Here is a 22,733-nt window from a genome sequence, read left to right as displayed (position 1 = left end):
CCATTCTATTTGCATCCAGATATGAAGCATTTGTCTACTGGAGTCCTCTTGTGTTCACTCTAGTCACTCAGCATATGGGTGTGGCTCATCACAAACCCTGGTGGTGACCATTACAAAATAGGATGAGGAGAAAAACGCCTTTCTTGATGTTAACAATAAAACTGTGATGGAATTCATATAGCAGTTCAGCATTTACATGGGTTACCCATAAAATGGCGGGGGGGGGGGGGGCACAGATTAAATTTTGTTGTCTGCCAGGGGGAATGCTTCTTCCACAGCTTGTAGCTCCCAGCAGAACACCTTGCCTGCAGCATTACATGGGTTGAGCAGGAACAACCTGTCTATACAGAAAAGAATTCAAGGTCTGTTGTGTATATGTCTGCAAGAGTGAAATGTCTTTGTGGTGTAATGGTTATGACATTCGCTTAGGATCAGGAAGAACGGTGGAGATTTTGGCTGTGCTTCACAGTCTGATCTTGCATTTTGTTACATGACTTCTGTGGGGACTCATCGGTTCAGAGACCACAGTGTAGGAACACCTCTTCAGTAGTGTGAGATGATTTTAATTAGGGAAGATTATGCTGTAATTTTAAAATTTAATTTATTTTTGGCTCTTAAAGTCAATGAGTCCCCACTGGGACTGGAGTAACTGTTTCAATACTTAATAGCTATAGAATACAGAACTTGCCAATTGCCTGTTCCAGTGTTACTACTTTATTTAGTGGATACATATTTGATTTCTCCCTTTGGATTGACATTTGCACTTCTTAGCGCTCTGAGACTCAGACACAAATTGCTGTGGTATTTTGCCCCGGAGAACTTATAAATAACTTGCCACAAAGCCCTGCATTACACATCAGCTGACATTTCAGGGTAGCTTCAAGAAGACAGGGAAAACATGGACAAATAAAATGTTCTACCAAGACAGATGCAGTCATTTTGATGGCTTGGCTTTGGGAAATTTTTTTTTCTTGGTAGTCAAGGGGTAACTGGCAAGTGTTTGTGCACCAGCACCATGGGAGAAAGCAGCATGGAACATAGGAGCATTGGCCAACCTGAAGCAGAGGAAGAATGACTAAAAACATATTCTTTCTCATCCCTTGCCCGATTAAATCCAATTTAGAGTAATGTGCTGCTGTACATTACATCAACAATTAAAGGGAATATTTTACAACTGAAGAAGTCCTTGTTAACAATAGTGTAGCAACTCCTCTTATGAAAGAGATGCAATAGGATCATCAGTGAGCAGAGAGGTTTAAGAACAGTTTTATATCTTATCAAGCAGATAGCTCCTCCATCAGCAGGACATTCACAAGCTACACAATAGCTGCAGTTGACACAGGCACTTTCCGCTTCAGCTTCATCACTTCCATTATGTCATCCATGTCTATGCGTTAACCCAACTCCATCTTATTTTATATCAGATAAATTACTACCACAAAGCAGGGTCACTGCATATCGGTAGAGATCTTATTAGCTCTAAGTGAAGAAGCTCAATCAAGAAACATGGTAGAAAACTAGGCTGTTGACTACAAAATGTTTTTGTCGAAAAGTTTCTGAATTCCACAGGGATTGTTTCTATTTGTCAAAGAAATGTAGTGCTCATTTTCTCCCACAAACAAAATTTAATTCTCCATCTGGAAATGCTGTATTTACAGATGCCATAGTAAAACTCAGGTGAGCCTTAGTATGTCTGTCTCATTCTCCCATTTTCCTCTGTCTAGGGCTACTCAGCAAAGCTGAACCTGCTGTGAGGTGTCACCAGGGACTCCTGTCATATGCTGGAGTAATTTATCAAGAGACATAACAATGCACATCTCACATAAAAATCTGATGTATATAGACCTTCAGTGACTATGCCTATAAAATGCCACAACAGCTTTTCTGTCTCTGAAGCTTGTTAATATTCAAAGTATTTCCACTAAAAGAAAATATTAGATTTGGGTCTCAAGTTTTCATTTTATACTGATATGTAATTTCAGGATCTAATTCCAGGAAGACAATGTTTGTCAAACATTTCTGAAGAAATTCTTCCTCCAGCCAGCTTAGATGTGTACTCTTTATCAAAGGCAGGCAAGTTTTTGAGTAGAAGAGAAGCAGGCAACGTGACTGTAGAAATACAGGCAGGAGCTAAATGATGGGCCCTGCCTACATGAACTTGTACTTCTGGTGTAGCTCCTACCGAGGGAGTTAAATGCATCCATAACATGAGATCCTACAGTACATCTTGTTACTCTTGAGGCAGCTTCAGCAAGAATATAAAAAACAGATGGACAAAGGTGCTAGTAGATTAGTAATTCCTGTAGATGATCTTTCCATGTCGAGGAAGAGGCTTTCTGGCAGGACAGTGTTAGAGGGATTTATGCTGTTCCCTTTTCAGAGTTTGTTTTGCAGAGGGAGGACTTGAGGCTGCACAGCTGCCAGCCTAAAACCTTTCTAGATTTACTACTGGAAACTCACTTAAAATTAAACATCAGTGACACCCTCTCCCAACAAAGATTAAGAACAAAAAAGTTAAGTAGGAAATGTTCAGGGTGAAGAGGGAATTGTGGTATTTCTGATTAAAATAAAAATCAAACTCTCTCCCATCCCATCCTGTGATTTCAGAAAGCTTTCCAGCACACATCTGCCTCCAGTTTTCTCTTTGTTTATTCAGTCATCAATTATCAAGAGACTACTTGTTTTGTCTCAATGAGCTGTGCAATTTGAAGCAACTGTGGTATCTAAGATGATTTCGCCTAAACCAAACACAGATTCCTTCATGGCACAGAGCAAGTGGATTAGATTAAAATAAAAATATCCAAAACTAATAGAATTTTCTCTCTAAGCTGTTCTGAGGGTTATTACAATGTCACTTTTTCCTGTGAAACAAATAATACACAGACTTGAAAAACCCTGAGTGTTTTGCTCAAACAGCAGAAAATAAAAGTGATGAGACATCATTATTTATGATGCTTCCATTCCTTCTTTTTAAGAAAAGGGGAATATATTAATGATTAAAGTCACATGAACTCAGATTCTTTTGGCTCCCAAAATGTTATGACATGCACTTGCCTAAAGAGCCCTCTAGGACAAATGTACAATGACAGCAATTGCACTTGCACCTTGGAAGTGGTAGCTCCCTGGACATATTATTATCTCTGGTTAAATGAGTGGATTAATGCCTGTTGTTATGTTCTCTGCTGACAGCAAGAAATTACATTGGAGTAACTGCCATTCATCTTCCCTTTCCAGCATAGCTCTGTCTGGGACTTCTATTGTTGCTACATCTTGTAGCTACTAACTGAGGACTCAAATAATTTATTCCACCTTTTAACTTACTTTTACATCCTCACAACTCCTTCGTTAGGAGCAATCTTGTGGCTGTTTTAATTGAACATTCACAGAGTGGCAGAGATATTGGCAACCCTTATTTGAGGTTTGCAAAGCAAAGCAAAGCAAAACAAAGCAAAGCAAAGCAATACCAATTTAACAATCATTTTGTTGTATGGCAGATACTGACCCTAGTCTGTTAATATAAAATGCTGGAAACAAAGAGGTAAGACAGTAGAAGTCCATTAGAAAATCTCTGCAGGGCATTTAGAACTGAGGGAGGTAAAAACTCTGTCTTTTCTTTAGACAAGCAATGACCTGTCTCTTGACAAACGCCTGTCTCAGTGATCAAGTGCCAGAGCACATTCTGGGACTTTTACCAAGTGCCAAGTCATGCACCTTAACTATAAATTTAACCTCCGACTTTTGTATAAACTTGAAATACAGCTCATGGAGTGAAAGTGCACAGGCTTCTTTTAAAGATGATGTTCAAGATTTCATACAGTGTTTAGTAACAAAACCAGCAATAATGCAAAAATACTTGTATCTGTATGGGCCATTGTTACATACTCTTATCTAATTGGCTGAAAGTAAGCATCTTTTCTGTCAGCATGTTTCTTATTATAATAATGTTCTACAATTTTTATGTCAGTTTATTACACTGCTTTCAGAGGAAGAAGTTAATCATAGGCCATCAGTCCTTGCTTTCTTCTAAGAAATTTCTCCTAATAAATTGTATGATGCCAATATTTCTAAGTTCCTTTCATTAGCACTCTGAAAGATATTACAAACATTCATTTATGCATTTGTCTTGTATATGAAAGAATAAAGTGTGAGAATCTAATTATTTTATGCCAATAAACAAAGCTCTGGAATATTATTAATTTGACTGACTTGTTAAACTAAATGTGCTCTGTATTCAACTGTAAACTAGGTGTGAAATCCTGACTGAGAGTTAAAAGGCATTTTACCTTAAGTTTCAAAAAGGATAGCGCTTCACAATGGACTGAATCATATTTGCCATTTCCCATAAACTTGTCTGCATTTCGAAGTATAAGACAACTGTCTGATGAAGTTTTAGGTTGCATACAGAAACTGATGGCACTTGTACAGGAAGCAGGCAAACAATATCCAGGAAAACACACTTAACAACTTGTCATAAATCATAATTTATCTACATCCTATGCATCCTCAGTTAAACCTTAACTGAGCTGAATGGTGCTGAAGGCAGGATGTGAGTACAGAAATCTGTGTGGTAAAGCAGCTATTGGGTTGAAGTCACAGCTGGTGTTGACTCTGGCAAGGTTCACAGAAGCAGGTAGCACAAGAAAAGCAGATTAATAGAGTTAAACACCCACTACTGAGGATACAATCTCTGCACTATATATACTTTGGAGGATTTAGTTTGGACTGTTTCTAGTCTATGGACAGTTTCTAATCTATTTCCATGGACTAAATGTCCAGTGGCAGGTAGAATGCAATAGAGGTGCTCCCGCAACACATGGCTTGCTCTATTTCATGTGAAGTAATCCAGTTTGTCTACTCTGAGACTGTTCCAAAGTCTGCAGTAACTTGGGACTGCATTTCAAAACCACACTCCTAATCTGACTTAAACCACTAATGTAGACATGCTTTTTACAAGGAGAGGCTATAAAGTACTCTCCTTAAAAAATATACCATAGAATGAAATGTGTATTTAAAATGGTACGAAAATCAAAACCTCGTATTGCATATTAATGGTTGAATTTAGATTTCTCACCCAAATACTTCATGATGCAGTAAATTTTCTACCCACAGGACAGTGTGACCATCAAGCCAATCAGCACCAATTAAGCATCTGGAAGGTTTTTTATCACACTTTCTGTTTACTTTACTCAACTAAAATTCAGGAGCTATTCAAATGTCAGAAAAGGTCCTGCAGCTATGTCGCAGGGTGAGAGAGAGAGAAATTAAGACTTCACAAAGGCAATGGGGGAAACAATTTAATAAAAATTATTTGCTGTCTACGTTTCTAGAAATATGACTCAAACTTAGAAATTGCTCTTCTATTAAAAAACAATAAATTATCTTACAGAGGAGGTTGATTATCCTGATTTTCTGTTATCTTCCATATTGTAAAGCTTAGCACTTTGAACATCATGAAAGATAATGTGATGTCTCTCCTCCCCAGGAGTAAGATCAATCTTCTCCAGCTGCTCACATCCACACTTCAGCTTCACTACCAGTCAATGAGGGAAACTAGGCACTCTCTGAGTAAGGTTCCTCAGACTAGTTTTAATGGCTATTTTGCAGTGGGCTGAGTCTGAAGGACACAATTCATGCTCATTCTTTTTGACTACAAAAGAGAAGATCAGATCATGGCTGTAGACCAAAAAAAATTTATAGAAGTTTACAGACGTTCTGCCAGATGAATCACATCCCAACTATCTTAAGCTTTATTTCATCTGCAGAGTGAGATGAATGCCCTATAAGGGAAAACCAGTAGGAGCACTCTTTGAATTTTTCTGTATGAAATACAGTAATCTCTTGACATGGCTATTTAAGACTCAGAAATTCCGTTTCTAGTTGCTAAATTGAGTTCCTGTAATTTACTACCAATATTCATAGTCACACTCCATGATTTCATAAGCTTCAAGTATTTGGATCATGTCAGGGTTTGAACATGAACAGTGCTAGACACCGTGACTGACTCTGGCACAGGAACATATTTCAGCCTACGCAGTTTTTGGCTTCATCGAAAATACATAAATGCATGCTTAAGTTTGATGATTGAAGGACGATCTAAGAGACCAACTTAATACTTTAAGAAGTATGAGATGTACAAGAAAACAACAGATTATAATTATAAAATGTAATGTATAAAAAAAAAATAAAAAGGAAGCTAAAGTCATCAAGGAAATATAGCTACCTAGTAAGGCCAAAGAACACCAGGTTTGATTTTGTGGGTTTTTTTTTTATACTAGAGGTGAAACACACTGTCTCCCCCGCAAATAATATATACCAAATTCTAAGTAAGAATGGTAAAATTATTAACAACATTTCAGAACAGCAAAAATTGTTAGCTCCAGAATACAATGAGATATCCTTTACAACTCAGAGCAGAGTGGAATATAGGAAATTGCATTCTTAAGCTGGGAAGTTTATGAACGTTTACAGCCAGGATCCGAGTGCTACACAGTAATCTATAGAAAATTGCATAGACTGTGAAACTGCAAAGTATCATCAAGTAATCTTTAGAGAAATAAAGATTAATTGCTAGAGATGAGCTCAAACCTCAAATATAAATTTGAACCATTTAAATGTAAGTTTGGATATTTTACATCTGTAGAATTTATTGTACTTACATGGAAGCATGGCTGGCTAGAAAACTGTGGATAAGTGTTTTATTTTCCAATTTGGTCTCATTAATAGATCTAATAATTGCTCCTTTCCCCCCCTTCCCATGTTTTGAGAGAGTATCATTACAGCAGTATGGTTAGTCACAGCAATTTTCTGTACAGCAAGTACTTTTGGCGAACACATCCCACTCATAAGTTTGGACAAAGAAGATGGGAAATTACGTGAATGCAGTCCATGTTTAGGCACAAGGTTAGGCACGAGGAAAAATCAAACTGTGAGGCAGCAGACTGAATAGGCATTTCAAATCTTTTTTCCAACGGGGGATCAGCAATAACTCATGTGACAAATACCATGAAATGAGATATGAGATCATCTTCATTAAATCAATCAAGCAACTGTTTCTGAGCTTTCTCAGAAGGGCATAGTGAAAAATAAAAAAAGGGAAAGTCTGGGAAACAAAACCCAAGATTCTCCTTGCCTTACATGTATGCATCCTCCCCCAGAAGAAGCGCGAGTCATAGGCCTATTTGTTATTCTCTTGAAGCCATATCCAGCACTTTTCCTTGTGTGGGGTAAGTAGGTGGAACAGAGAATGCCTAACCCCAACCTGTGTTGCCTTTAGTTATGTGGGTAAGGAAAAAGTGGGTGCTGTGAGCGGTAACTGCTTAAGGGCAACAGAAGGCCAGGATTCAGTTTGAACTGTCACTAGATTATTACATAAATGGGCAGCAGAATGCCACTCTTCTGTCTGCATCATAGAATCATAGAATAACCAGGTTGGAAGAGACCCACCGGATCATCGAGTCCAACCATTCAATTCAATTCAACCAACTAATTCAATTCAACCATTCATCATGCCTTGGACAAAAAGGAGGGGGTAGTTCTTGGCTTTGTACAGTACTACATTTGCTGGTATTTGTAGCTATGCTTTGAGTGCAACTGCTGGATAGGACTTACAAACCTGTGTTTTTCCTAAATGTGGTATGTGGTGAGATTGGCCTTTCTGATAGAAAGAGAACTTGAAGAGTCATATATCTAGGGTCTTTTTAGTTGGAGGAGGGGGGGCTCTGAAATCATCCCTTGAGCTTTGATATCTCAACTGGATCCTGTGATCCCAATGAATGGCTTTTGTAGATGCAGGCAATGCAACAACTCTCCCTTCTAACGAAAGCCATCACTGTGTGTTTATATCATCTAGATTCTGTCAAATCATTCTTATTGCATTCCTTCCAAGGCCCCTGAGACCCCCACTTCTTTTCTTCACCATGCTCAGGTACAGAATAAAATCATATATAGATCAAGTTAATGTTTAGATGATAGAAAAAAACCTCCAGAAATTACATTTAGAAAATTGTTTTATATGACTACTCAAAATGCCAAGGACAGCTTATCTCCCTCATCACCCTTGTGAAAGGTAGAATACAGCAAGACAAGTGACTTCAGTCCGACCTGATTTACAGGACAGAACAGAATAAACAGGTGGTCACTATCACTCAGCTACCAGGATATATAGTTACCTAAAATAGTAATTAAATAAAAATTATTGCAATTAGAAGATGGTATTAGAAAACTGTTCTTTAAAATATGCTAACAGCAACAGAATTTTCAATTTATTTTATCTTTTTTTATAGTTTCTTAACCAAATGAATCAAATAGTCATGAAACTAGAAGATGGATTCGATATTTATATTCTTTGTGGTTTTGGACGCAAATCTTATGATAGTAACGACAAAGAGTTTCTATTTGTTTTGCATGAAACCATAATACACTGATGAATTGGCACAATGATGGTGTGGGTACACCATAAGCTCTGTTGCAGCCTCATGCCTCCTGATTTGCAACTTTCTCTCTCCAAGCTGCAATCAAATGTACACAGGTTGGCATTTTGACTATGGCCTTCTAGACAAAGCAGAGGGCAGTGCACCAAGTATTTCACCCTCTCTGTACCACTATGGTGAACAAATGAGGAGGACTCTTGGAGGAAACAGGTGAGACTTAGGAAGTGCTGCATTTCAGGAAGAGATAGTCAACTGGGGAGGACATCTTAAGTGACATGAAGGAGCAATGAGACTCTATTTTGATGGTGATAATATCACAAAAATATCACTTTTTTAATGCATTTACAAGCACAGTTGAAATATCAGGAGTAAAGCCTTATCTTTTAGCTGTATTAATATACTGGGATGGTATGTTAGAAAAATAAGAAAAAGTATGAGCATTTATTTGAAAATCTCTACCTTTTGTCTACTCAACTGGTTGGAAGAAGTACAGTTCCAGAAAATTTATCTGTATTGTACTGTTCTTATCAGAATAAATTATTGGTAGAGAGACTTTTTGTTGGCTAATACAGTAGAAAATACGTGAAAAGATTATGGTGTGGGATTATATGTTTAGATGTGAATTTACCTACATTAGCAAGATGTCAAAAAGAGACATAATGTTTATCTTTTTGTATGCATTCACACCATTTCTTTATAGTGGAAAAAAAACCTGCTTCCCTTCATCCTGTGTTGCAAGCTGCTCATGGAACAGCCTATCTTTTTGAAGCAGACATCCTAAGCCTCCCCTCTCCCACTGCTATAAAGTTCTGAGTAATTCTGCCAGGCAGCATAGCAATGTGTGTGTATTTCTTGCTAGTAGATTTCAGGCCTTTCCCCCATAAACATATTGCTTAATTTTACAAAGATTAATTCATGTGCTTATTTTCATGTCATTTGTCTTAGAAAGAATAGTTAGTCTGCATAAGGTCAAGTGCACGTGTAAGTCTTCGAATGACTGGGGTATAAATAGTCTATATATACGGCTATTTAGAACACCATTGCTCATGCATGCCTATCAGTTTCAGTAGAAGTTTTGCGTATGCGAGAGATACAGGGTCATATTTCAAATGATGTCAGTGAAGGCTCTAGAAAGATTTGCAAAGCTGCAAAACTTGATGGGTGCAGAAGCATTTGACTAGCTGCCTCATTTTGTTTCCTCGCTATGCTTCAAGGTAAACTGACACATTTAACTATCCTTCAACATTTATTTTTCTCTCAGTAAGTTTTATGGTCATTTACCTGATTAGGTTTCTCAAAGTAAATGTTATTAGATTTTTTTTTCCCCCTTGTGAAGGTGAGTTCGACGATTATGTAAGGCAGAGGCCAGCCAGCCAGAGCTTTGCCAGTACCCCTCGGTCCTGGCTTTCAACACAGTTGTTATTCCAGTAATGTCTCTCTCTCTTAAGCTCCAGCTGCCAACTCTGTTTAAATGTGTGGTGGTTTTCTGCTGTGGGCAAAGAGCCACCAAGACTGAAGCTGGATCCATGAAACTCATTTCATGGCTAAATGCCGATTCCTTTAACCATAACTCTGCATAGGTAATAAACGGTGGAAGTATGCCACAAAGCAGCTTTTTTCCTTTTTTTTTCTTTTTTTTTGAGGGGAGAGTGAGATAGGTGTTTCTCTCATTACCCTAAAGCAACAATTTATGTTCTAGTAGTCTGGGGAAGAAAAAAAAAGATGCCACCACCCACCTTTTTGTTTTGTTTTGGTTTGGTTTTTTTCTTGGATGAATTTTAAATGGCTATTTGTGAGGAAACTACTTTTATTCCAAACAAGGATTCATCTGTCTGCTTCTGCAAGGATTAAGTCTACACCAAAGGAGAAGCAAAACTAACACACATTATTCCTGTCTGCATGGAATTTACAGTAATGAAAAGAAAGCACCTCAGCCGTTTGCTATGGGGCGTCTGGAAGGCTTATGTTTTCATCTTACTAACTAGCTCCTCTTTGAGGAGGACAATTCACAATTCCCCTGGAAAAATAACTGCAGACAGCAGAGTTGGTCAGCAAGAGATGTGACCTCTTCAAAATACGCTCAGCATTTAAGTAAAGGAGTAAAGACCAAATCCAGTGGTGGAAGACTGGTTATTAGAGTAACAAACAAGATAATTTGCTCTTATCATCCATCTTTCTTACTCTGCTGTCATCAGTAAGGCTGAATGGACTAAAACTGATGGGATGATTTAATTTGGTATGTGCTATGATGAATGCAGCTGCCTACTTTCTATACAGCAAATAAAGATAGCCGTATCTGTTCTGTATAAACTGGAATTTATTTATACACTGAACTTTCTTTTCTAGTTGGCAGACATTTTTCCTTCTGTACTAATCCTAGAGCCTGATATGGAAACATTATTCTTTCCAGGATAAGTTAAAAAACCTCAATTCTCTGCCATGTAAAGGTTACTGAGTTAACTTTGTATGAACTAGTTAAGATGTGAAAACCGGTTAAGTTGCCTTAACTTTGGACTCTTCTAAGCTGGTATGCAATTCTTCCCAACAGAGTTAATTAGCTTAGGCATCCAACCAGCAATTTTCACAGCAAACTAACCCAATTATCTCTGCACGATATGACATTGTGTCATGTCTGAGCCCAGAATATGTCTGTCTGCATATGGGAAAAATTAACCACAGGTTGAGCCATTCAAAATAGCAGTGAGTGCTCTAGGGAGAGGGATACTTCCATTCTGCCCTTCATAATATGAATAGCAGGACTAATAACCATGTAGTGAGTATTCTGCTATATTCTCAATATCTATGCCAACTATCATTTGTTTAATTCAAAATCATTAGAAGAAAAGGGTATGAGGAGTCCAGGATTCTAACTTCCAGAATATACTACAGAGCAAAGCTTTTTGACAACCAGTTCAGCATTATCTAGAAATTTTGTCATGCTTGAATGCCCAATTCAACAGCTCCAATATAAGCAGAGCAATGCGGATTTTCTACCTTGCACTGGAAGTGCTGATGAGCAACTGGTGGCTCCAGAGAGACTTGGAGATTCAAGGGAAACCTCTGACAATACATTTTTACCAACAGTGTAGTATTTTTAGGACCTACATTAATATAGCACAGCTTCTCATCGTACTTATAAATTTATTCTTGTTGTTCCTAAGAAGTGAGGAAGCTTTTGTCCTTACAATTTTTGAAGTACGATGGATGTGCAGGGGTGTTTAAACCCTTGGCCAATGCCAGGCCAAAGCCAGCCAATACTTTAACTAGTATAACATGTAGTGTAAAGGAACAAGCGCAGTATAAAACACGAGAGGGAGAACATAATTTTCTGTAAGAACTTCACTACACATAATTACACTGATAAGAAGCATATCCTGGGTAGGGCACATAATTATCTACTATATCCTCGTGAAGCAATGCTAAGTGACCATTTAATTTAGTTGTTCAAGTTATTTTTCACACGAGTTATAAATGTCCAGCACTCCAATATTAAAAGATGAAGCTTTAAACTGTTTTATTACTCTTAACCTCAGGCTGAGTGATACCTAGTCAGTCCATTGAAAAGTTACCTACTTTCACGACAGCCACTGTAAGCACTTAAGCTTTATCCATTATTTCCTGTTTTTCAGTAGGAAGATAGAATAGAAATTTCACTGCAAACTTCTCTTCTTCACCTTTATAGAAAGAGAACCTCATCCACATAATCCATGTTATCTCAGAGAGCGTGGACTCATAGTAGCAAGCCTAGCACTATTCCAAAAATCTTTACTTTTGAAGCTAGCCCAGGAGAAATAATGTAACCCAAGTACACCCCTTCTATGACAAAATCAGCTGTTACCATTTTAGAGTATTGCTTGATAATGTACAGTTCCAAGTACAGACTGGTCTTGTACCAAAGACCCCTGAAGAAATACAGCCAGTACTCCAAGCTCCGATGTTTTTTTTCTCACTAAATAATTATCCTCTTGCAGTTGCTGAGACTTGCCCTCAAGATTTCTGCCAGCACTGTGTTATCATTACAGTAAATGATAGCATAACTGTCTCATCACATTTTGAAGACTGCAGTCAAGAAAGATGTCCCTCTCTGAAGGCATGTTGTGCTTTGTTCACTAGTTATACCCAGAGATATTATAATGTCACATTTGCATTGATAAGTTACAAACTTTGTCTTTCTTTCCCTTGGAAACTAAATTCCCTTGTAAAATCTGAAATAGAACACTGCAAGATGCATTCAGCATGAAGTCTTAGACCTTTAAGGTTGGATGATTTCTGTGTCCTGCTCTTCTGTATAGAGTTCAGTACGAAAGGAGAGGTAAAAGAATGGGCACCCTTTGGCTTATAACACTACCAGAACCACATGCATTTCTATGACAGATCAAGACAGTGAAAGTTACACCCCATAGTTGCCCTCAGGGCAACCATATTATGCTAATTTCTACTTCCCATACCTCTTTCAGAGCCAGTTGTAGGATATCCACTTGCACTTAGGATAACCTCAGCTCTGTACATCAATTGGGATTCCATGGGGTGAAATGTAATCTCCTGTATTATATATGACACTACAGTCCTTAATTTGTTATGGACACTGATGAATAATAATAGCAGGGGAAATATTTTTAAATATGAGAGATGCAACCTGCAACCTCTGAGATCCAGTCAGACTTTTGACAGTTTCCTTATAGAGCACAGCATATGTTCTCATTCTTGTGCATGAATATACTACAACACATAGATAAGGATATATGTAATGGAAACAATATCTTGTTCAGCTCACTGTTCCTAAGGAATCAGCTGCACTATGTATGATGTCAAACTCTCAAAATGATGAACCAACTTGTGCAGACAACTTAAATCTTCAGGTAATTTTTTTCATAGAATCATAAATGTTGGAAAAGACCTCTAAGATCATTGAGTCCAATTATCAGCTCAACACTACCATGCCTACAAAACCATGTCCCGAAGTGTAACGTCTACAAGTTTTTTGAACACCTCCAAGAATGAAGACTCCACCACTTCCCTGAGTAACCTGTTCCAATACTTGTTCATTCTATCAGTAAAGAAATTTTTTCTTATATCCAGTCTAAACCTCCACTGATGCAACTTGAGGCCGTACTTTTTGTTCTCAACTACCCTCCTCCACTTTTCTTTGCCTAATGGATAATAACATTTGCATGGGCATAACTTCCTCAGAACTAGAGTATTATGAACTATTTAAGCTGTAGATTATAATTGGCATGATAAAGAATCACAAGTGTAGCTTTTCTGTCAGCTTGTTCCATTAAGAACCTCTAACCATGGATCATCGATGTAACAGATCATTATGGCCCATTGTGTCAGTTCATCTGTTGGGATCTGTGCACTATAAGCATGACAGATTTCTTCTGCAGCAATTATAGTCTATTGTGACAATAGGATTTAATGAATATAAACAACAAACCACATAATCTGTTATTACAGAACACAGCTATGCATCCAGATGGGAATTAAGTTCCTAGACATTGCCAGTTGCAGTTTTAAAAATTGTGACTATTTCAGTCTTTGTGTTATTAGAAGCAATGCTCTAATTTGCAGCATGTGTTTCTCTCAACTCTGGCAGGTGAAAGATCTTCAGAATTTAAAGCCTAATCTTTCAAGTGTTCTGTGATTTCATTTTCTTCTGAGTAAACATTGTATTTTAGGTTTTTAGATGCTTACTCCCTGTTTTTCACTGTCATATTAATTGTGCTGTTAATGTTTCAGTACTAGCATTGAAGATGAAACAAGCAAATACAATAAAACTGGTCACAGTAATTAATGAAACATAGCAGAACATTCCTGCGTTGTTTCCCAAGAATAGATGCTTCTGCTTAATATTAATTTTTACAAATGTTGAGCAAAGTGCTGTGCTGGTGCAGATATATAAAATCACCGTGACTGATGCAGCTGAAGGTCTGACATAGAGGCATTTGCTATGCGTTTTTGAAATTCATACTCCTTTTCAAAGTACATAAATGCTCTCTTACATTAAAGGTGTGTAGTTTACAAAAGCGCACATTTTCCACAGGCTTATTTTTAAATTGGTTTGATTACAGAGATTTTCAGCTTTTGAATATGAGTACCTCAGAGATCATGATTATAGCGTTGGTACAGCTATATTTTCATCCATGTAGCAGGGCACTACTGATATTATAGAGAGAGATAGATACACACTTTGTTTAAGTCATTGAAAATTCATCATTGCCATGTACTTTTGAGAGGAAATCCTTAATTAAAGATAGTTCCACATGTTTGTATCAAAAGGGGAAAAGTCTCTTACCCTTACCTAGCATGCGAACACATTTGGCATTCTGGTCAGGACTATCGAATGAGATTTCTCCGCACCTCTGGAAAAAAGAAAAGGATGTGTTTAGTTAAAAAGTCTGTGATAGTATCCCTGTCCTTGTACTCTGGTACCTCTGTTTATGTTTGGCACTAGAGATGTTCAGAGATACATTCTTAAAAATGTCAAAATCAAAAGATTTTCAAGTAACAAAGTTTGAGGAAAAATGGACTTTGAAATGTACAAGAATGGGTCAACACTATATTCCAGGTTATCTACGAAGGAAAAACTCAAGGTAACACTTATTATCTTTGTATCTATGGCTTAAGCTACTGCCTCATCCGTGTCACTGTTTGTTAGCATTGGACACAATTATATGGGAACCCTCATTTACCAGTAGTAGACATTGCAGCCCTATCCAGCATAAGGACTTAGTTATCATGTTGACTGCACCCTAAACAGGATCTGTGAAATGACCCACCTGAAAACAAAATGAACAGCCATGCTGATTCAATAATTTCAAACAAACTTATGCAAAAAACCTCACAACTCTTAAGATATTTATTAAGGAAAGATGTCATTTCACAAAATTTGGACTCTCTATAACACCTATTAGTAAAGTTGCATTTTGTAAAGTGCAAATAATTTACACCTCTGTGCTAACATTATTTGTTCATGAAAAATAATATTCACATGCAAAGATATGTTATCAGCGTTGATATTCTGTCCCTATACAAACCTAGTGAAGGAAGAACATTAGAATTAGGGTCAGAATATAAAAGTGTTGGGTTATTTTCAAAGATAAAACATCAATTTTTCAGTCCTTTCTGTGGACAGGCATGTCAGGTTAGCTCTCAGGAGGAACATAATTGGTGTGGCTCATTGGTCTGATCCAGCTCCAATTATAGTTAGAGTGCAGATCCCACTCACTTCAGCAGCGGTTTCTTCAGGTGCTACAAAAAAATTTCACTTTTGTATTGTTACACTCAAAGTTTGTGATAGGGGTCTAAGGATAGCCTCATATTTTACAGATAAAACTGGTCTATACTTTTTTAATCTACATATTTATGCTTTTGGTATCTGTGAGCAAATGGGAATGAAGGCACTGTGGTTCAAATCTGGAAAAATAACTGACAGCTATACATTCCTCTTTCATTTCTTCATTCTCTCTCTCTCTTTCTCTCTTCCTCTCTCTCTCTCTCTCTCTCTCACGTATTTTCCCTTCTCAGCACCTATGGCTTTTTCTTTTATGTAAGACAAAGTTGTTAGTACTATCTTTTTCTTTTTTTTTCCTTAATAGAAGTGACATTTACAGCAAATATTAAAACCTACAAAGAAATAAGGTAAGTAAAAGCCCCCAAGCTTCAAAGAAAGTGAAACACAGCAACAGTTTTATAAATTAAGAACGCATTTGGAACTCACTATTTTTAAAATAGCCTTCATCCCCCTCACACCGAAGTAAACACAAACAAACAAAAGTCCATCTCCCACACAGAGTCTTTCATGTATCAGTACATCTAAAAACAGCAGACAGATGCCTGTATTAACCTTCCTAGGTGGGAGCACATACTACTGAAGGACTACAAAACAAAAAAACCCACCCAGCATTTCAAAGTTAATTTTATGAATGCTCTTATATCAGCTCCCTGTCAGGAGACGCATAATTTTTTGTCTTTAGTCTTCTAGGGAGAATGTTAAGACATGGGCACCTTTTCACAGAAATCTCCCAGCTTCTTCCTCATGACCACAAATATACTTAAATGAACATGGATATAAGAAAGCACTTGAAAATTCACTGCCCACCTCACCCCTGTATCAATGCTGCTCTTTGAAAATGCTTTTTTATTTTTTATTTAGTCCCTCAAATGTATTTCATGTCCCAGACATTTTAGTATAAACACTACATTTCAGGCTGTCAAACTATGTCTTGCAACATCTAGCAATATTCACCAGTCCTAGTGTTATGAAACTGGGAAGACGGCTAATGTTCCACAAAGCCCACTAACATCCCATGGGATCCATTGTGATGACAGATGAACTTTGAAAACTTTGCAAGTAAGATTCAGATAACTGTATACAAGTTCATAGCCTTATCTGAATTCCCATAACCCCTGCAACCCACAGCACTGGCTGAAAATCATGCTACAACCGTCAGTGTTGGAGATTTTTCACTACTACCAATGCATCGGGAAATACCAAGAGAAAAAGCTCCTGCAGCAATTTCATTTCTGATGTCAGTAAAAGCTCATAGATACACATCAATGGGATGAAAAATAAGCTGTTACCAAACTTCTCAGAGCATCTGAAAAATACTTAGGTGGATCCTGGATGTGTAAAGTGGCACAGAAATGCAGCAATCACTCATTTTGCTCATCCAAAAGGAGGGGTTTTTGGGGCATTTTTGCTATTAGCAAATGTTTTCCATGAATAAGAAGTAAGAAATAACTTCAGGATTTAATCTTTAGGATTAAACTGAGATTTTGCCACCACTGCTATGAATTCCTGCCAAAGATGGATAAGCTTCTCCTGCACTTTTCCTGGCCCAGCTTATTTCCCTTTCTGGTTTGGGTTTGTTCTGCCTGCTTGTATATCAGAGCTGGTACTGAGAGATGAGGCCAAGAGTCTCCCCAGTCCCTATCCATTTCCAAACTAGTCCCAAAGCAATTGTTCATTCTCTCCTGAAAGGTTCTAAGTTGGCCGCAGAGTCAGTAGTAGATCCATCATAGAGCAGAAATAGGAATTTAGCATTAGATGCTGGTTTTTTAATTTCAACCAGTCTGAAAGCAGGAGGAGGAATAATGCTGGACTTATCTGCTGCACATTTTTAGACCTATTGCACACATATGGATCACCATATTTGTCTCTTGGGGAAGCTGAGAGAGATACATGACATCTCTTTTAAACGCTGTCTAAAACAGTCTCTAGGAACTGCTTGTGGTATTCATAGGAGTCAGGTCTGGAAGAAGGTATCAGTTTTCTGTTCCCATTTTAGAGAAGTAAAAGTATCAATGGTGAGCTCTAAAGAGCAAACATACCGTCCAGTTAGGAAAACCAATGTGCTCACATAGGAGAGCTGCCTCTGAACTTCATTTCTTGAAAACTGATGGGATGGATTCATAGTCCTGACCTATATTTGAAGCTCATTAAAACTGTGACTTGAAAAAGATGATTAATCATATTCTTGGATCTAAATGACCCCTGCATCTGGGATGTAGTTATATAAGAATATAAATTAATAAATTACCTACTCTCAACTCCCTTATCTGAGATCAGACGCATGCCATGACTTTGAGTCTGTTGCACAAGCTGAAACTTGGTAAACTAGAATGGGTCTTACAAGTCACCCATGGAAAAAGAGACCAAATTGCAAAGCAGATAAAAGTGAAGCTTAAAAAAACCCAAAGAATCATAGAATCATAGAATAACGAGGTTGGAAGAGACCCACTGGATCATCGAGTCCAACCATTCCTATCAAACACTAAACCATGCCCCCTAGCACCTCGTCCACCCGTGCCTTAAACACCTCCAGGGAAGGTGAATCAACCACCTCCCTGGGTAGCCTGTTCCAGTGCCCAATGACCCTTTCTGTGAAAAATTTTTTCCTAATGTCCAGCCTAAACCTCCCCTGGTGGAGCTTGAGGCCATTCCCTCTTGTCCTGTCCCCTGTCACTTGGGAGAAGAGGCCAGCACCCTCCTCACTACAACCTCCTTTCAGGTAGTTGAGAAAAAAAGAGAGATGCAGTTAGAGGATAGGACAGAAAGAACAGGATATTCAGAAAGAATATGACATGAACTCAGAATCTTTGATAGAATTTATATATTGGAAAACTTGAAGCCAGCCTGGTTGGCTGTAATGGCCCAGTACTACCTGTCAGAAAAGGTAAATACTCTGTTAAGCAGACACTATCCTCCACAGGGAAAGACTTTGCTGGAGGAGGGTGCTCTTAGACAAGGCAACCTCTTTGCAGGATACTGTGAGGAATATACAGGAAAAGAGGAGATCTTCTGTGAGGATCTGTGTGCCAAAACAGTGTCAGTGAAACTGCAAATATGTCGCACATAATTGGCAGGAAAAGAGTTCATGCAGAGAGCGAATGGAAAATCTGCTCTAGTCAGTTGTACTAATGCAGTAATGCATCTCATATTACTTCTCTGGTATTAAATGATCATTCATAGGCTGAATTTCCATTTCCAGCATGCCTGGGCTCACACCACCTGCATTTGAAGGTTTGAAATATGTAGCAATAAACAGGGTATATAAACCCCAGACAGAACACACTCTTAGGTGTTTTTTATACTTTGGTCTTACCACTAGTAGAAAGAATTGTGTTCTACATAACAACATTGTTTGGTAAAACAGTTTAAACAATGTTTTAATTTTTTTTTTCCCAGAATACTTAACATAATTTTTCACTCCTTTAGAAATTTTAGTTGAAAGATATGCTTGTAGATACAACAGATTAAAATTTTAAAGCAGAACAAGGAGCTTCTGTGGAAAACCGGTTGATCTCAGAGTTAAAAAAATTGCTACTGTTATTCATATTCCTGTTTTCTTGTTATGCTCCTTACTCTATCACCTTTAAAAAGTACTTGAATAAAGTCCCCTACTGTGTAAAAGCATCATTCTAACTGCCTAAGAATTCATAGATGTAAAGTGTGTTAGTGTGAAAAGCAATACTACTTTGTAAGTCTTAGCAATCTTTTATAAATACGACTGGTCAATTATATAAACAGATGAAAATTAAGGGCAATATTTCACAAGAATTCAGGCTGGGAGGGCATTCATCCCGAATGATAATGAAATGTCAGAGTGTAGGAATTGTAGGATTTCCAATGCCTTCTTAGAGTCGTGATAATTTCCATTTCTGTCTCTCCTCCCTGACAGGGACAAAAGAAAGTACAGGAAATATCCAAGTAGCCTGACATATGTAATCTGTCCTGCCTGCAGTCTTTTCACAAGCACCTCAGCCAAAATTAATGCTTTGTAATAATATCTGATAGTGATTAAGTAAATGTTTATGCAAAGCAAGGAAGCTCCCTTCTAATACTCTATGTAATCTTGACATGTGCTTAAATGTCACAAATACTTCTGAAATTTGTTGAATCTTTGCCTCATGGACTTTGTTGGAATTAGCAAAGGGAATGAAGCCATTGTTTTTATTTTTTTAGAGACAAAATATTCTTTTTTTTCTCTATCACACCTTATTTTAAATTTAACAGGCTCACCTTTGACTGAGTTTCTCTGGAGTGAATGATAGCAAAAAGCTCATCCTTTTCATACAACCTTGAATTGCCAGCTCTGAATTCTTCAAGAACTTTACTTAGTCTTTCTTACATGAAAATATGAGTATAATGAATACAATTTGAGAATTGCATATATAAACATTCCCATTGGTAGCAAATACCATTGGAATCAGCTAATGAAATTGCTCAAGGTCTATAAAAATTGATTGTCTATATGTTACTTCCCCAGGCCTTACTAACTTTTGCCATTATAGATTATACTTATCTGAAAATTTAGGCCTACGTTTGGCAAGTTAAGTGTTCCACTAAATTGAGCTGCAAAAAAGAAAAGCTTATCTTGAACTGGTTATGTATTGTGTGTATGCCCACTCGTTTATAAATGTGGTGTAATCACAGCACACTGAGAACTGCCTTTAAAATACTGTTAGCAGCCAGAACGCTACATTCGCTGCTCTTCAAATTACTGCTATTACATTGCAATTATTATATTGCAACTACACCATATTTAATGGGTCATATTTCCAGCTTCCCTATTTAGTGTCAGAATTGAAGCATACTTAAACTGAAAACTCAGATTCTATTAACATCTAGATGATTTTCTATGCAGTAGAATAGCTGTGTCTGGGCAGACTTTTTTGAGAGTTCCTCCCTTTCCAAGCTTTCCTGGTGAAACTGAAACTTTCTCTTCCCTCCAGGATGTTCAAAATATTGCTCAAATAACTGTCAACACTGTCAGTGTCAATCACTGCAGCACCTTGGTAATGCATTTTATTCTGGAGTTTACCATGCTGTAGACCCTCAGCTAGTCTGAACAGAAAACACAGCAAAATAAATAATTGCAACTAAAATGAGCAATAGGTCCAAACCAATCATTGTTGCCAGTAGGTCAGCAACTTGTTTGTGGGCTAAATAGCCTGAGGTGAACCTTTAGGCAGTTCATTTTCTCACAGACCTGTGATTTACTATGGTTAAGAGTGGTTTCAAATGGATTTACTTTGCGGGAAAATGAATATAGCAGTTTAACTGCTTTGTTTTCTTCTTCACTTAAGGAAAAAAAGTTTAACTGTGTGTAACTTCATTAGGGAGGTGCCAATAGCCCTGATCCCCCCTCAGAATCTGTCACTGTTTCAGTATGGCATCTCTGCTTTTAAGTGTTTGTAACATGGGCACTGTGAGCCAAATCTAGAATTACTAAGCAATAAAAATGTTGGGTTTTGATAAGCAATAAGTCACAGTCAAGTGTGTGTTAACAGGCAAGGCACAACTTTTAGGCGCGTTCTGAGGGGCTGCCATCATCCAAGAAATGTTAAAAAGCAGACTAATTTTTTTACCCTCATGGGATGAATCTGTATTACAGTTCATTATTTTAGTTTACATTTTAAAGGGTGTAAAACATCTGTATATTACGTAATGGATTGTTCCACCACAAACCCAGTTCTAAGTGGGAGAGAATATAGGAGGAAAATATCAAAACTAGGGAAAAGGCAAATTCACTCCCTCTATTTATTGTTGCTCTGATGTGAACATCAAAGTTGCTTGTATTTAAACATTTTCTGGACCACATAATTGTCTTTCCTCCTCCTCCTCCTCTGAGTTGCAGAGCTGGGCAGTTCTCCCAGCTGCTTTCTATGGTCACTACCATTTTTACTTTCACTTTCTATTGAAATATCTAGTGGGAGGAAAACATAGCATTATTTTTTGAAAATTTCGGTATCCACTTCAACCATGTTGTTCTCACATATATCCCACTGATTTACTCGATCAAAGGAAGGGTCAAAGCCTTTGAAGTACCGACTGACACAGCACCTTTTCCAGGAAGAAAATCAAAGGTCTATAGGAGAGCAAATCTCCTGAATAGTCTCCTTAGGGTGTTCAGAGTGATGTGAAATAAATTTTGGCACCTGGTTATTTGTGTGTGCCTGCTGCATAACGTAGGCTTGGCATACAAAAGCACTGTGTATGGAAGGACAAGAAGGCTGCTGGTAAGTCAACACAGGTGTTGGGCTCCTCCTGCCTGAATAAGACTGTCTTCCTGACCACTTTCTGTGTGGTACCAAAGGCTGATTGCCACCTGCTTCTCAAGAGCTGGTCGTTCTTAATTTCCTAAGCATTGGCACATACTGAGCCAGTACTATTTCATCATTTCCAGGACTTAATTTTTAAGGAATGTGATTTAGTGAGAACAACTCATGCCAAAAGCATACCAGTAAGTAGGTAATCTGCCTAGGAGTCCATTGCTTTTGCTCTCCTTCTGGCATAGATGCAGACTTAGGCAATAGAACTAACACTAGACCAACAAACCATGTAGGAGAGAGTTAGAGGTTATCAAACGAGACTCAAAACATAAGTGTGGAAGGTCTGGTCAAGCAGACAGCTTCAACAGGAGAAGTAAAAACAGAACACTTACAGGAAGAAGGTAGGAAACTACTCTTCCCTAGTTCCTCACTCGTGCCGCACACATTTGGGTCTGAAGGTAGTAGGGATCCATGCATAACTGTACAATGACTGCAAAATTGGTCATCCCAACAACAATGAGCTTTTTCCTTTCTCTTCTCTCTCTCTTTATCTCCTTGCTCTTTGCCTAAGGTAAGTTTGTTTGATGTCTGCCATCCATAAGGACTCTGAAAACAAATCATTGTACGAAAAAAATCCTTTATGCACCACTGTGTCATCACATGATGCCCTTAGGGAATGTGGGCTAGCCCTAGTGCTGTGCAGTGGTCACAATCAAAGAATATCCTCAGGCCTTACTTTCATCAGCT

At 37.9% G+C, this 22,733-nt stretch overlaps 1 protein-coding gene across 2 annotated transcripts in view; it reads right to left on the bottom strand.

The window, feature by feature from the left end:
- PDE7B (phosphodiesterase 7B) overlaps positions 1 to 22,733 on the bottom strand; it is a 173,859-nt gene that overhangs the window by 102,302 nt on the left and 48,824 nt on the right. The window contains exon 3 of one of the 2 annotated variants that reach the window (XM_069851976.1): positions 14,725 to 14,791. In XM_069851976.1, coding sequence (XP_069708077.1) covers positions 14,725 to 14,791 — 67 coding nt within the window. The remainder of the gene's footprint in view (positions 1 to 14,724; positions 14,792 to 22,733) is intronic. The other variant, XM_069851977.1, reaches the window with a different exon arrangement.

The sequence above is a fragment of the Phaenicophaeus curvirostris genome, chromosome 2 (assembly GCF_032191515.1).
Source record: "Phaenicophaeus curvirostris isolate KB17595 chromosome 2, BPBGC_Pcur_1.0, whole genome shotgun sequence".
NCBI classification, from domain to species: Eukaryota; Metazoa; Chordata; class Aves; order Cuculiformes; family Cuculidae; genus Phaenicophaeus; species Phaenicophaeus curvirostris.
Note: the sequence above shows the minus strand (reverse complement) of the source record. Positions and strands in the feature narration are given on the sequence as shown.